The 17038-nt window shown below is 37.5% G+C and overlaps 3 protein-coding genes across 3 annotated transcripts in view; 2 read left to right on the top strand and 1 right to left on the bottom strand.

Annotated features, from left to right (window-relative positions):
* The window catches only part of LOC120335366 (uncharacterized), a 118074-nt gene that overhangs the window by 61021 nt on the left and 40015 nt on the right, over positions 1 to 17038 (top strand). The window lies entirely within an intron of this gene.
* Positions 962 to 4875, top strand: LOC120336635 (cilia- and flagella-associated protein 251-like). The gene has a single exon (XM_039404354.2). It carries the CDS (start codon positions 1055 to 1057, stop codon positions 4541 to 4543), a length of 3489 nt encoding a protein of 1162 aa, XP_039260288.2. The 5' UTR covers positions 962 to 1054; the 3' UTR covers positions 4544 to 4875.
* On the bottom strand, positions 5481 to 14043 carry LOC120336125 (carbohydrate sulfotransferase 1-like). Its single transcript, XM_039403726.2, has 5 exons — positions 13130 to 14043; positions 12746 to 12891; positions 9708 to 9807; positions 9312 to 9429; positions 5481 to 7807 (listed from the first exon to the last, which is right to left on the bottom strand). Exons 1-5 carry the CDS (start codon positions 13852 to 13854, stop codon positions 7601 to 7603), a joined length of 1296 nt encoding a protein of 431 aa, XP_039259660.2. The 5' UTR covers positions 13855 to 14043; the 3' UTR covers positions 5481 to 7600.

Here is a 17038-nt window from a genome sequence, read left to right as displayed (position 1 = left end):
TTATTCTAGTATCTGCTAATCAGGAGAAGTGTAAAATTCCGTCCAAAAGTTAGATAATAACGGTTCATGACCTCCACAATTTTACTTAAAAGGCATGTCTCCATGTTAACCTAGTCTAGCTTTAACCAGACAAAAAAAACATAAAAATAGATTTATTTATCAACTTACTACATTTGCAATTGTGCACAAGCTTTAACATTCATGTAAAATGACTCTTGAAACAATTAATTGGGTTTTGTCCGCTTTGATATTATATCTTTTTGTTGTTGTTTTTTATCCTAAGAACAGAAGGGAAATGTTCTATGAAGCAGTGTTGGGAAGACTTGAGTCATTCACTCAAATCATCTTTTTGAAGTTGCTCGAGCTCCCGTATTAATTTGAATCATATTTATTCATTTATGTACTTTGATGGGAACTCGAAACAGCAATGGCCTGACTTCTGACCCAAACTTTGAAAAATACCTGGGACTCTGACTTGACCCAATACCTAGGATTTAGGGACTTGTACTCAGTGGTGGGATTCAAATTTTTTGTCAGCCGGTTCCATTACAAAAGTCATATTTTTCAGTCGGTTCTGTTACAAACAGAACATTGAGAGTAACCAGTAAAGCTAACTGGTTTGCTGATCTCATAAAATTCTGTGAGACCGTTCTATAGAACCGGTGCAAACCGGCTGAATCTCACCACTGCTTGTACCCAACCAATACCTAGAGCAGTGGTTTCTGAGCTTTTTGTTCTTGTGGCAACAAATTATCTGGGAAAAAACTCACAGCGCACTTACACGAAAAAAAATTGCTGCCTTCAAATAAAACTCAATTTTGTGATCGTCAATATGTAAATTATGCCTTTCAAAGTTTGTGAACACGTAGGCATGGAGAATGAAGGCAAAAGGTCAACTCTTCTTCTTCAACTCTGCTCTGTTTGCATGAGTTATTTTTATCCCCTGATCGACCGATTCTTTTTGCTAATATATAATATATCCATATACCCAATTGTAATAACCTAGTACAATTTCTAAGATTTCACAGAATTTTGAATAATTCTAAATTCTCACATGTCGGACGCAGAAAAGATAGAGAATCCTCAGACAGAGGAAAATGCTCTTCACCTGTCTGACTCTGGACAAAAAGAAGATAATCCTGAAACAGAGGAAAACCCTTCAACAAATCAACCTCCTCAAGAAGGTGTGGTAGAGGCCGAAACAGGGCCCAAAGACTCCAGTGAAAATGAAACTGTGGCACCAGAGGACAGGGATAATCCAGCAGAGGAAATTAATAAACCAGAAGAAGTTGAAACCAAAAAGGAGGAAGTAGCAGTTGATAAGGAGGTAACAGATAAAATAGAAGAGGATAAAACTGAAGACAGGGATGTAGAGAAGATAACCGAAGAAACGAAGGATGAAGAAAAACCTGCAGAAGAAGTTTCAGAAATACAAGAACTGCCAGGGCAAGATATCATAAAAAAAGAAGATTCACAGGATAAAAATGATACAGATGGCGATGAGGTGCAAGTCTCTGAGCAACAGGAAGAAAAACAAGCAGAAGAAAAGGAGGAAAACATACCTTCTCAAGAAGAGGAAGTAAATAGGAGCCCTCAAATGGATGAAGGTGGGGATAATGAACCTGTTGAAAGTAAGGAAACAATTGAGGCCGCTGAACAACCCATCACTAAAAGTGAAGGTTTATTGGAACCTTCGGCCGGACCACCAACAGAGGAATCACCCAGTAAATTGGAAGAACAACCAACTGCACCTCCTCCCCCTCCGCCGATAGTAAAATCTGCTGTCGAAACTGCAAGTGCGAAAGATATTTTGGTTACATACAGGGAAGCAGAGCAAACTCAACCATTAAGCCTTAATTGGACTTTTGGTTTTAATCGTCATATTGGATGTCTTAATTTATCTGATACATCTAGAAACCTTGTGATGTATGCATCATCTCATGTGGCTGTTCTTCTTGATTTTGAAAACCATGTCCAGAAGCTTTTACTTGGTCATGCGAATGCTATCACTTGTTTTGATTGTAGTAGCGATAAACGTTGGCTTGTCACTGCAGATAAGGGTGAGAATAGCTCTGTTATTGTCTGGGACTCATACACAGGAATACCTGTTCAATCAATTTTCACTGTTCTTGGAGATCAAGGAACTGTTGCAGTTGCAATGTCATCCGATGCAAAATACATTATAACAGTCAGTGCTGAAAAAATTCAAACAGTCAGTGTTTGGGATTGGACATCTGTTTCAAATGAGCCGATTTGTTCCGTGAAACTGCAAAGTGCTTTTGGTGTTCAATCTCGCGTACAATTTTGTGCAGATGACAATGAGCAATTTGTGACAAATAGTGATAGCCAAGTTGTATTCTTTTCTTGGGCATCTGGAAAACTTGAATACCATGCGCCCTATCTGTCAGATGATGTTTTCAATCGTGCAGTTGGGTTGTATAGTCAAACCATATATCAAGTTGATTCAAGGCAAGCATTGACTGGAACTTCACAAGGAAATATAGTGGTGTGGGATCCTGAGCGACCAAATGTGAAATATGGCCAGGATAAAATTTCACCAATACACAAACGCGCTTTGAAATTGGTAAGATTGCAAGACCGAGCAATAACAACTGTGACACAAACAAATGGATACATTGTCACTGGTGACGTTACTGGTGCTATCAAGTTTTATGATTCAACATTGAACTTGATCAATTGGTACAACAAAGGAATGCAAATTGGTCCTGTAACATCTATATCATTTAAATACAATCCAGAATTTAATGTTGAAATTCTAGCAGAAACCAAGACATTTCCTGAAGATGCCACCATCCCCGCTAATCCATTTATTGTCAGGGATTTCACTGTATCTACGAAGCATGCTGAAATATTTATTGTCAATACTGAAGGAAGTGAATTCCATCATATATTGCGTGAACATGATGCAGCTGTCCATGCAATTGCAACATCTTCTACCAAACCATGGATTTGTATTGGTAGTTACGCAGGATTATTAAAAATTTGGAATTATGATACAAAACAGTGCATGGTGTCAAGAGTGTTTGAAAAAGGTAACAACATACAATGCCTTGCTTTTGATATGTTAGGTTTGCAAGTTGCTGTTGGAATGACTAATGGTACAGTTCATATTCTTGACACTATCAGTTTGACAAACGTTGTGGGCAAGCCATTCCGGTATGCCAGAGATGCTGTCACTCATATTGCTTTCTCACACGATTCTAAGTATCTCGCCACGGCAGATGCAGATTTAGCAACCACTGTATTTGAATATGAAACAGACTATGGGTGGAAGTATTTAGGACGATATCGAGCTCATTACAAGCCCATCCAGGATCTTTCATTCGGAGTAGCATTGGATTCCAACTCACCCCGATTGCTGACATTGGGAGAGGATAGAACATTAGTGGAATATGATCTGCCGAATAGTTCTAAAGATGATCTACGGTTATTGTCAGTGGATCGTATAGAACAAAGTGCTGTTCCCAGTTGTTTGGCATGGTATCCTGATGTCACAAAAGAAAGTTTTCTAGTTACAGCAAATGATCAATACAAATTCAAATTATACAACACAACAACAAAAATGTGTAGAAAAACTCTACTTGCTCCAACATATGGATCATCAATACGCAAGATACTTCCGCTTCCTGTTGACAAACGGGAGCCAAACAATAAAACAAGACTTCTTGCTTATATCAGCAAATATAAGGTTGGGTTACAAATTTTGCCTCTTGATGGCAATCCACATAAGTCTGTTGCACTGGTCGGACATCCAAATGGAATTTCTCACTTAGCTTGCTCTCATGATGGTCGATATCTGTTCACAGCAGGAGGGAAAGACTCTTGTGTTCATATGTGGTCTGCTTCAGTCAAGGCTCTGGAGGCCGCTGCAGCATTAGGCGGTGATGGTCTTGTACCATTTTATGGACTTTTGGAAGGCGGGGTAGATGGAGAACTTTTTGCAGAATTGGAAAATTATTTTTACTTTGCTCAGTTACGTAGCCAAAGCATCGACACTACTGAATCAAGAGAGGTGTCAACGGTTATACCACTGGATCAAATCCCATTTGTCATGCGTGCCCTAGGATTTTATCCTTCTGAACAGGAGATAGAAGACATGCTCAATGAGGTTAAATTTTCTGAATATGTTGAAACCGGGCAGTACGTCTCAGTGATCAATCTTGGTGATTTTATTAAATTATACGTCAACCACAGACCTGCATTCGGTCTTTCACCAGATGAAATACAGAAAGCATTCAATACTTTGGGCATAGTTTCGGTGCCAGGAGAATCAAATATCGCAAAACTAGATTTGTACAATATCCTGCAGCGGAAAGGAGAACATATGACAGAACAAGAACTTTCTGATCATCTGGCCACCCTTCTTGGCATAAATGCTGAAGGTGGAAGCACAGATTTTACCCAAACTTATGATGATGAAACAACAAGTGACTTTCTCGATAGTATTCTTCCTGGGCAAATTACAGCGTCCATGTTCTCTGAGGAAATTTTGGGCTTACCTGTTTATGACGCTCAACAGTGACATAGATGTATTTATCATTTATTTTTATCACTATTTAAATGGAAAACTATAGATTTGAGTTGTTTCAATGACTGTTATTATGCGCGATTCTTAAATACAACATTTTTTTAAGAACCGTTTTCCATTTTTTTACTATACACCAATCCCATGTTGGCCTGACAAGCCAAATTGAACGTTCAAACAAATAGTTCGTAATAAAATTTGATATTTTAGGTGTTCCATGTTTATATAATCCATCTTCTTCATTTCGTTATTGACAAAAATATACATGTATTTCTATATTTTTTTGTATAAAAGTTATCATTTTGAATAAATATATTATTTTTGAATTATTCATTACCTAAATTTATTGATTTAGAATTTATTTTTGACTGAGTTTCACTCTTTTGTTTTGTGTGGCATTTAAACGAAATCGACAGACGACAGAAGGCGGCAACATCTTCATTAAATCCATAAATCGCTTCAATATTATTTTTCAATCGCGTGTCATTAGACCTTTAAAACTTAATGCCATTCTGACCTAATTGTTCGAAATCATTTTCCCTATTATTCTCAAACATCATCAAGCTCTGTGTATTGTAAGAAAATGTACTATTTCATGATATGAAATTGAGATACAGAAACGAACGGCAATGGGATATTATAAATTTTTTTCATTTTAGGCGTTTAAAAAAAAAAGATCGTAGGACGCTTTACCATGATAACAAGTTTAAACAGCCTGATTCGAATGGTCAACTTTTGTCTAAAGGCCGCTGCATGTTAGGAATGGGAAATTATTAAAAATGCTTACGTAAGTAAAATTCACTGTCAGTTTGACAGCATATAATGCCCAAATATGGATTTATCGCGAACTTGGTGCGGCCTGGTTAGCCATATGGTTAAGCCGCTTTATCGGCTTTCCTCTATTATTATTATGGGCAGATTCAAATCCCAATTCTGCGCGTGAAAACTCCCTTTTTTCTTCTCCGTCATAAGTTGGCTTTGCCGCCAAGAAGTGCATGGATGTTTAAAGAATGACTATAGTTAACTATCTCCATACTCGACATAGTCTGGTAACCGGACGAAATTATTTGAATACCAACTGTAGGTATCCGAATGCGTTCATTTAAACCGGTGTCTACATAATTTGATATCGCTCTATATTCTATAAGGATACAAAAAACTTTACTTATGACCAACATATTTCATATAAAACCTGAGATACCCCGTGACAATGTATCTGAGAATAACGTTTAGTCGGGATTTTCAAAGCACACTATTTCCCAAAACTCTCCAATTTATGTTTATTTGCTATTTTGTAACTGCTATCTCAAAACCAATACTATACGTGTTGCCTGGAAGTATATTCTTGTTTCGGCGATGCCTACCTTAATAAACATATTGTGAAAGCTAGTAAATTTGTTGTTACCTTCACGGTGTAGCATACAAAACCTTATACCCTCTTCGAAGTGTTGGTTATAAGTCTCTGTCTCTCTGACCTACAAAGCCACCGTGAGGAACGCCCCAGTCCAAGTAGAGCAACGATGAAAATCTACCGTGTCGGAGTAAGTGTTTGAATACTGCTATCCAGTGAAGAGATTCAAAATTTTAGAGAAGGGTTTTGTTTTGAAATCATTAGTAACAGGTGCCCCCATTTCAGAAAACCATGTTAAGTTATAGCAATAAAGTACAACAGTAAAACAAAGATTACATGATAAGTACAATTCAAACGTCATATTTATCAATGTATGTCACTAGCAACATTAACACTGCTGGTGTTACATGAATCTGATACATAACTTTTAAATATTTCACAAGCCGACAGATGCGATGCACACTGCCCCGTTGGTCCCCCTACAGTCTACGGCAGTATTTCCCAACCCGAGTCCGCGGTCTCAAATGAGTCCGCGGAGTGTTTGAATAAAAAGCAAGTTTATTCACATACCATTATTCGAGTCAATAATTACTGGTTACTGAGCATATATTCGAATATTCAACTGTTAGAAAAGCAATTTACTATTCAAAAATTTTGTAACAGGTGAAGCGGCAGGTCACTTGCGCGTCCCTTCAATCAGTTGGATTTCACAACTCACTTGCGGATTTCCGACGAAAACATGAGTCGGCACACGCGTCGATTGATATCTAAGTGGTGTTTCTCGCGAGTTCGAACTACGAGGAATAAATTTTATTCTGATAGCTGTCAATGGTGGCAATCCAAATTTTCTAAATTGAAAAGCAATAATTCAAAATACTAAAAATAAAACGGAAAACACCATACGTTTTATAATGGTCCACCACCGATCAAAAACGCTTTTTGGACATTGCAAATCGCAAAATTTCGGGTTCTACCGCAGTATACGTACTAATGCCTTTTTCCTTAGAATTTTTTGCTTTACTGTCCCCACATTGGTATGTACAGTACTGGAGCGCCGTAAGTGTTGTACGAACAGCTAAGATTTGTCGAATTCACAAAAATGCGAATCAGACAAAACATAATTGGGCACTTTACCACGCATTTTTGTGTCCTCGGATTGTCATGATATTTTCTGAGTAGTATTGCTTTTATTTCGTCAACACAACCGCAGATTAAAATAATCATGATTAAATTAATAATAAAGCAAGGCGGTGAATATATATGTATTTTTGATTTACTAATAATTTTAATAAGTACTAAATCAAGTTCTACTTTCTGAAAATTTATCGCAAATAGTAGAATTTTTCTAACGACGAATTTCCAATCTTGAAATTTGTTAAAATTCTGTTATGTTTGGTTATATTACTTCTTCACACAGAGTACGGTTGGAATAAACGCACCTTGAGTCCGCAGAGGTTTCCGCCGTTGAGAAAATAGACCGCGACAAAAAGAGGTTGGGAAACGCTGGTCTACGGTAAAGCAAGATTTGAACGAATGAATCTCAGTTATAACTGATGCTAAAGGCCGTTGTTGTCGAGTATTTTATTAATTTAGCATATTAAGCAGTAAAAATGTTATTGTTGAATAAAGAGTTTGTTAGGCAATGTCAATCGTGTGCTGCACATCTTGATATTCAATAAATGTGTGAGGATAAATAAAATATCTCAATGGTAAGATGGCATTGAAAAATTCAATAAATCTTTATACGAGTGAAATTGATCATAATTGAGCTCCTTCATTACGTCTCGACATTCTTGCTGCACGATTTCAATGTACTGAAATGTGAAAAACCATCTCCATTTCCGTAAAACTTTGTTGGGATCTCTTGTTGTGCCAAACGGGTGGACTAATTCTCCCAGACGTTGTGTAGCCTTTTAACAAAGATGATAGCATCGTTACGGCTACAGTGAAAAACAAACTTTGAGAGAATATTTTCCTTGATGCGCAAACATGTGCGATTCGGCACGGGATTCAGATAAATATATCAATAAATATTCCACCCGTTATCGCATTTAAAAGTGCCACTGGGCTCCCTAGTTATATCTTACTTTTTTCTGACATATTTCATTTGCCTATATGTTTTAATATTATTAACAAGCATCACACATTGACCCATGAAAGCACAGGAGCTCCAGTGAAACAAGTTTCATAAAATCCTAGAAATATGGACCTTTGGGGTGGGGCAATGTTGATCATAATTGTCAATAATACAGGAGAGCAATGCTCAAATATATGGACACGCAGAATAATTCCCCAAAAATCATATGCGGTAACTTACCAGTACATGTATCGGGGTACTGTGACGGTACAGGGACTGTCATAGATATTTTAGGTCCTGTGACAATGATCCAATATTCTTGATTATATTGAAACATCAATTGAAATATCTTTTGATATGAGTCAAATATCTACCGTATTACATTTCACATGTCCCGTGACAATGATCTACTCTTCTCTATTCAATTCCAACATGAATTGATATACTAAGTAATCCGTTTCATTCCCTTTTCCATTATTGGAACAAAATAAAAAAAAACAAGCCCCCCTTTTACCAGACGGCTATGAATTAGTTTAGACGGCGGGACAAAACGCTGAAAGGGGGGACTGTCTCGCCTAAAGCGGGACGTATAGTAAGCCTAAATATAACACCAAGTACGGCATTATTCGCCATTCACCATTCCTCAAATCTTAGCAAAGCAAGGATTCCATTATGAACCAACGACGTTCAATGGCACGTGATCAAAAGACATGAAGAGGAGTGCCAGCACAGAGCCAACAGAAATATTTGAAATAAACAAGAAAGCTATGCTCAAATATATGGACACGTTAACCAGAGCGAAGCAGTACTTACCTTTGACGCTACCGGTACCCACAAAAAAATCCGAGCTTCGCGTAGAATTAATTTACAGAATCAAACCGGACAGCCAGTGTTCCCATGGATAAAATAATACAGCGCAATTTTGAACGAAATATCAGCTTTCATGCGAAATTTAGAAATAAATAAAAGTAATACCCTTCTGGCAAAAACATCAATCTTTACTCACTGAAAATTTCAAAGCAATTGGTCCAGTAATCAAAAAAAAAGCGGTTCCCCTCAAAACGTGTCAAAGAACAACAAGAACAACATAACAACAAAACGATCGTTTTGTTCACTACGTGTCCAATAAAGGTAATAGCCTTCTGGATAAAAATTTCATCTTTAAGCACTAAAAATTTCAAAGCAATTAGTCCAGTAATCAAAGAGAAAAGCGACTTTTTAGATTTTCCACTAGGTGTCCAAAAAGTGTCAAAGAACAACAACATAATATTGAAACGATCCATAGGTTCACTAACGTGTCCAATAATCATAGTATAGCTATTTATATTAGAGGGGACCTTTTCTCTTAGTGACTTGTCTTTTCTCTGCGCGGCTTGCTGTATCAGAGTGCCAGAGTGCACTTGAGAACTACGAATCCATGATTCAACCTCTGGTGGAAGATCACTGTCCATAAAACTGAAATGCAAAGAAAAAACAGAGCAATGCTATTAAAACTGCGTAGTAATCAAGTGTGGGACATGCACGAAAATAGTCTGGGTCAACAAATGTGAGTTTCAGCGTAAGATTCGAATCAAAATGCGGGTTTATCTGGACTGGCGTCATGACAATGTTTTGTAGCAATCCAAGATGCATTCACAATGCTTTTAAATATCGGGCAATTCTTGAGGTATGACTTCGGTATAATTACGCGCCTACAAACACGAACAAACCGACAAATATTAGAAAGAACATACTCATATATTTTGTAAGCAACTCCAACCGCGTCCGACACAAAATCTTCATATCTTATTCTCATATAACGGCCGTCAGTGACAACGTTCTCCTCGTATGAACCTGGAAAATATTTCTGTTTACAATGGCTCTGGATATAAAATATTGGGTACTCTGGAACTATGCGCACCAAGATGTCGCATAATCTGAACCCTAACCTGGTACACAACCTGTGTTCAGGTTGTGCGCCATCTTGGTGCGCATACTTCAGGAGGTCCAAATATTGTATAGCCTGAGTCTGGACAACAAAAATTTAACTGTATAGACTTTGCTTGTACTGAGTAAGTTATTCAATCTCGAGTTGAAATTATGCAATATCGACTGCAGCAAGTTTGAAAGGATGTTTTTGAATCCGAACTGTATAACGACTAAATTCCCGGATTTTCCCACTACCGGATTCATGGTTCGATTATCTTTGCACCCACGCATTTGCACCAGGGGTAGATTTAGACGACAGAAGGCACTCGGCTATTTCGGTTGTCAGGCTCCCTTCCCACAGTGACATCATACAACCTTTTATGAGAATTTATTATGTTACCATAACAGAATTTTCGAAATACTTGATAGGAATACGAAGTTTTATATATGTGCGTTGGTATCATATCACCCTTTTCTAGTCCTGAGAGGGAGGGTTAAAACTGACAAACAAAAAACATTACTGATAAATATAATCATCATCTCATCACGATAAAAAAGATCCCTGGATATCAAAAAATTTAAAAATTTCATTGCTGCAGTTTGCAGCTTGCTGCTTTCAGTTTCATTGCTGCGTAGATAAATTAATACAGTTGTTGTTATTTCTTATATTTTTCAAAAAATAAATGCATTCCGAGGGTAAAAAGAGTTTAATTAATTTGAAGGCTATTTTAATATTTTTGAAATAAATTAAAATAGTAGTTTTTCAAATTTAGCCAAATTCATATATTTGACCGATTTGAATTTTTCAGCTTTCAAACATGTAGGCTTTTGAACCTGATTAAAAATATAACAAAATTCAAAATTTTCGAACCCTAATTTTTAAAATTTGAAAAGTAATTAGAGATAAAATATATTATTGCTAAGTCCGTCCTTGAATTGCATTCGGCACCAACGGACATTTGCCCCCACGGACTTTTGCACCCATGGACATTTGCACACACAGATATTTGTACCTGTGCTCACCTTGAGTATTTGTATCAATTATCAACTTGATAAACACGAAAGATTTCGGCGTGTCCTCAACAAGCAAGTCAAAATAGCGAGTTTTCATAGCAAAAATGTTATTTAAAGAAATAACTGGAAACGTTAAAAACATATATAATAGCAGTGGATCCCATTATGACGCAACAATACAAACTAAGCCCCCGTGTCGTAAAATACTTGGTTGATATACATCAAGGCTGTCAAGGGCTGCCCGGAGTGTTTTTCGCGGCCCGCCCTATAAAGTTTGTGAGCAGACTTTTTAAATTTTTACATACATTTTCCTATACAATAGTATCTTTCGTGATTTTGGTGTAATTATTCCTGCCATCTATCTACGTTCAAATGTTTTTTTTTTCTTTTTACGTATGTGTCAAGTCTTGCACCCTGATGGACATAAAGGTCATTTTTTTTATTTATCGCAAAACTGTGCACTCTGTTCGACGAACTGTAAAGATATTGTGCGATAATTGGGGACAAACGCTGAGCGCAAATATAGGAATGAACTTGGAGCCTAAGTTTGCAATTTAATTTCATTCTGATTGCTTTCTTTCGTGTCGGCTCTGATCGTTTTTATCGCCAACGTGAAATAAAAAGTCAACAATATCTTGGGTACTGGTCCCCGGACTCGTTGTCTTTTTATGTTTGTACTTTTATTCATGTTATGTTCGCGTTAAATAAGATTTTGGAATGTCGATAATTCTGATGAAATTGACGTAATGGCAATGCTACTAATTAGTCACAAATCAGTATTTATCGACTATTCGTTCAGAAATCTTCGTTATGTTACTTCATTAATTAAATACTTGTATTGGTGTTTCAAATTTTACGATACGGCCCACTAAAACTTGATATTGCCACGACATTGACGCACATTATGCTCATTTAAACATTAAAGCAGTATCGTAGCTACTGAAAATAAATGAATAAAAACACTATAACGCAAATATAACACTCAACTTTGACGTGATGTGTGTGTTTCTTGCGTGGTCGCCAAAAAACCGCAAGTGTGTTGTGTAATGATTGATTCTTTGATTCGGTCGCCCGATTGTGTTATGTCCACGCCCCGTTTACCAGATATTTTAATAGTAAACCGCTATTCTAATATTCGAATAATTTGGCAGCCCTACCCAGTAACCAGAAAGCAAATATTCATTTGATTGATTTCGTGTTAATAAACCCGCCTTTTATGTATTATGTTATTACCTACACCAAAATCAGGACTCATCTGGTATTAATGTTTGGTACAAGCGTTTGCGGCCCGCGACCGATTTCGCCACGTGAAAGTGGCCCGCGAGACGAAAAAGGTTGGGCAGGCCTGAATTATACATCTTGCTTCTCCGAGTTTCCCGTTCTCCCCCTTTTTCTTATTAACTTTATTACTATTCCTTGTCGGCGCACGTTTCACCAGTGCAGTTACTTAGCTTGTAGCCAGTTTTCATACGGTGTAATTGCCTGCGTGAACTAATCAAACAGCGCGATAGAGGGAGTAGGTCAAGGGGGTGTACGATTCATGACAGGATTGCAGTACGTTCGCGTTATTCCGTTGTAAGGAAGTGACCGTAACAAAGGTCGATACGGGGTCGGATTATTACCTTAAATAGGACTGTAAAAACTTGGAGACAGTAACCAATGTTATATTACAATTTTTGGGTGCAAACGTTGTACGCTGGTGCAGATGTCCGCGGGTGCAATCCGTATGAGGGCGCTAAAATTCGCGAGTGCCAAGGCGTCGTCATGCTATGAATAGAAGACATAATGAACAATTATGGAATTCAATGCAGTGCTACCTAAATTTGTTATTAATTGAAATAAGACCTACCTATTTCTTTTTTTTCAGAAATATTCATTCGATTTGCATAATTAATATTTGTTCTGTATCTTTCACATAAAGATCTAGTTTCTTTTAGGAACGTGGTCTTATTTAATCCATCTAATCCGAGTTGTAATCTGGACGCCAAAACGGCCCTGAAATACATAATTGAGGATATGGTGAGTGGAGACCGTTGTTCCAAATTATATAGTTCAGTGCATCAAGTTGGCTAATTGAATAGGGTTTGTTTAGTAGAACGATATCTTTTTTTAAAAAAAGGCCGATATTTTGAACAAAAATCTTTATTTCTACCTACATAGTTGAAGGACTGAAAACTATTGTGATACAGTTGTTTCTAATATTATACTTCTATAGCTCATTCTACTATTATACCTCGGGTCTCGAAGAAGATGAATAACAAATACTCGGTGTCCTCTCATAGTGAGATGTCTGTATAACGGCTCCAGCATTTCTAACGAGCATACACGAACAATTTTGTAAGCTACAATACTCGCTGAATTGCACAATTCAGAAAGGAGATGTGGTTTAAGTGGATAACCGCATTCTTCGGACTCCGGGTCAAAATATTCATCACCCAATGTATTTTGTTTATTGCCACAGAGTTGAGAATAGTCATCTAGCAATGCCCCATTTTTATCCGCAAAGCAAGTAGTATGTTGCATACATTTTGAATATTTGTCTGAATATCCAGTTATTTTTAAAGCTTTTTCATAATCTTCATAGACAGATGAAAAATTGCAGTCCAGGAATTTTGTCAGTGTGGTAACTCGTTCATCTTTCAGCGTATTACATTCCGTTGTATAGGGAAGAAGCGGTTCGAACAAATAAAAACTTTCCTGTTTTTGACTAAATATTTTCCCTAAAAACGTTGTTCCCGAACGGCGATTTGAAACGATAATGACAACATTTCTGGGAGAAGGCCCACTCAATAATCGACGTAAGCGAGTTAACGCTAAGAAGTCGTGACTATCGTGATAATTGTTAGTCACAAAAGTCGTCCAAGAAATAATAAGTCCGGTGAACGAAGCAACAAATACGAAAAATACAGTACGTAATTTTACATGCTCAAGTTTGTAGAATACACTTCTTATATTCATAGCACCAACAAAGCAGATTCTGAAGACTATACAGAATAATATTCCAGTCTCATGTACGATGTTAAAAACGGTTTCTGGACTGAAAATTGTAGATGCCACGATAGTACGTCTGCACAGCCTCGAAATACATATACGGTACTAATATTAATTTGTGCCTAATCAAACTTTCTTATCTAGTACAACAAGCAATATTATGCCCGAGGGATCGAATTGAAATGCGCGAACGAAAAGTCAGTTACCGAGTATCGGCACCGGTTCTCGAAAAAAATCAATCGTTGCATGTCAGGGTAACTAGCCGCGTTATTGGCATAGAATGCAGTGACATCAAATGGAAACAGTGATGACTAATACCGTTTTGCGTTCTGTTTTTACATCCATTGAACGTGTGGCAATGTTATTGCTTCGATGACATAAAAAGTCCAAAAACCGTATATGTTTACATCTTACAAATGTAGTAGCTAAATAATTACCATACCTAGGCATTTTCGAATACCTAAAGATTTAGGAATCGAATCAAATATCATTTTTGAATTGAATCTCGAATAGCCTACTCAAAATATATACAATTGTTTATTGATTTTTTTATTGTGAAATGTCCTCCAGACGCGTGAATTACTGAAAACACGGAATTCATCACTCAGACAGTTCGCAGACAATTAGAACTTATTTCATCAATAACTGACTAGAAAGGGAATAGCCTACAAAAAATATATTCAATTATATATGATTTTTTTTATTGTGAAAGGTCCTCCAGAAGCATGAATTACTGAAAACACGGAATTCATCACTCAGACAGTTTGCACACAATAAGTACTTATTTTATCAATAACTGACTAGGAAGGGAATATGTCATTGCAAAAAAATGGCTTCACTACAAAATTTCGGTAGGTCTCAGTACTGGTTCCGAGTCTTTCAAATTTGATCGATATTTTGTATTATTATGGTTATTGAATTTCCGGGAACCTCTTATATTCAATTTCGCATCAGGATTGTGGAACAAGCTGTAATGCGTTCAGTATGTTCATTTTCACACAAAACTGAAGAATTTATTTAGTTACCAGATGTGCGCTACGAAACTCATTTTCTGGGCGTTTTCAAGGCTTCGTCTCACGGCCCATATCCGCGGTAAGTATCTACAAGTGTTTAATAACTTACTTAAACATTTTTCAACAACGTCTTAGCATAACTTAACTAATAATAACTAAACAGGACTATGGAAAGGCTGCCCAACTCAACGCAAGGTCGAGCAGTAATAACTAATATTCATCCGTTCGCTAACAGCTGATTCGATTCAATTGTTACGTCATACAGAAGTCATTGTTCCTTGCCGAAAATGTAGAGAATATAGGACAGATCGTAGCACATATTTCTTGTAGTAAAAGCGTCTTTTCCGTAAAACGTGCAACTTTTGGAAGTGGGAACAAGGCAATATTTGTTTCTAAATTTTTAACATTTTGTAATCATTTTCATTTAAAATCATTTAACCTATTTAAATCATTTTCAGGTAGTTACCTGATGTGCGCTACGAAACTAACTTTCTAGGCGTTTTTCAGGGCCTCGGCTCGCGGCCTAATGAGAAATGCCAAGGGTTGCCGACCCCTCATCTAGATGTTTTATTCAGACAAAAGTGGCAACCATGTTTGAGGCGCAGTTCCTACCACTTCATGGCAGCTCCTGCCACGAACGAACCGCGGCAGCTCTTGCCATGGTTTTATAGCGCTATTCAGTATTCAGTATTAACGGTATATTCACAAATTAATGTACCAGATTTTAATTGATCATGTGGAATTATATCTACTTAAACCCTAACCCTAACCCCAAATCAATTAAAACTGTATCCATAAGAAAAACGTTCCAACTTACCCAATGTTTGTCACCATAATAGACAGCCCTGTCTTTACGGCCCACCTGCCGCGGTTACGGCAGCAAAATTTTACCTGCCATTGGTTTTCAATTTGCTGCCGCGGTAACGGCAGCTCGACATTGATTTGTGGCAGCTAAAAAGTCAGTTGCCATGAGTTTGGCCGTAGCGGCCATGGTATGGAAATACCGCCATGGTTTTGCGGCAGCTGCAGATGCCACAGAATACTTAAAACTGCACTTGCCATGTTTAGCGGTACAGACGATCACCTGAAATTAAACAAGCTACATCATGTACAGGGCGTACAAGGTCGTACCGTACTCTCTGTTTTCCTCGTTAAGTGAATCATTTCACGATTTGAGGTGATCGCCTGGGCATTTTGGATGACCATCCTTATATGATATCCAGGCGGACCTCATTAAGTCACTGTGTCGTAGTAGTGACATAATTTTTGGATGACGTACGCAGTCCAGTAGTTCTGTAGTTAGATGGAGGTTAGGAATGACATAGGCAAGACCGGGACTACACGATCCCGAATAATAGCATCAGAAACTGTAAAATACTTGCGTTTTTCACTCAATTTCTCACTCCTGTTATGCTATTCAGTTATGTTTTGAGTAAAGCTGCAAAGGCTGAAACCTGACAGGTGATTATTCCATAACTCGCGTTGTTCAGTTCAGAAGTTTCCCGTTTGAACAACCCTGCACCGGTACTGCTACCGGCAGACCGGTCTGCAGTGCTGCTTGCCTGCCTGTACTGAGCTTCTTTGTTTGATCACGGTTTGATATGATACCATGTTCATTTTGGACTTGTCTAGTACTGTAGTATAGAACATGTTTTTAGATACCTGTATCTAATTGTTCCTTTATTCAGTTATTGTAATCAAATTAATTCAATAATTATTCCAAAATATTTAAAACCCCATATATGAGATCCCTATTTGTGATAATGCTGTAATGGGTCGTGACTCAAAGTTGGAGGCTCAGTTCATACCACTTCATGGCAGCTCCTGCCACGAACAAACCGCGGCAGCTCTTGCCATGGTTTTATAGAGCTTTTTAGTATTCTGTAATAAGTATTGACGGTATATTCACAAATTAATGTACCAGATTTTAATTGATCATGCGGAATTATGGTGACCGTACATTTGAACCCATGTGTATATCCGCGGGTTCAATCTATATGCGGGTGCTAAAACCCATGGGTTGGGGTTAGTATGGGTTCAAATATCCGTAAAACAAAAAAATATTCCATAGGTGCAATAGTATGCAGGTGCAATTGTCATGAGTTCAAATGTACGTGGATTCAAATGTAATGGAACCG

This window comes from Styela clava, chromosome 2 (genome assembly GCF_964204865.1).
Source record: "Styela clava chromosome 2, kaStyClav1.hap1.2, whole genome shotgun sequence".
Lineage (NCBI taxonomy): Eukaryota > Metazoa > Chordata > Ascidiacea > Stolidobranchia > Styelidae > Styela > Styela clava.
The sequence above is the reverse complement of the archived record's forward strand: the minus strand, read 5'-3'. Positions and strand labels throughout refer to the sequence as shown.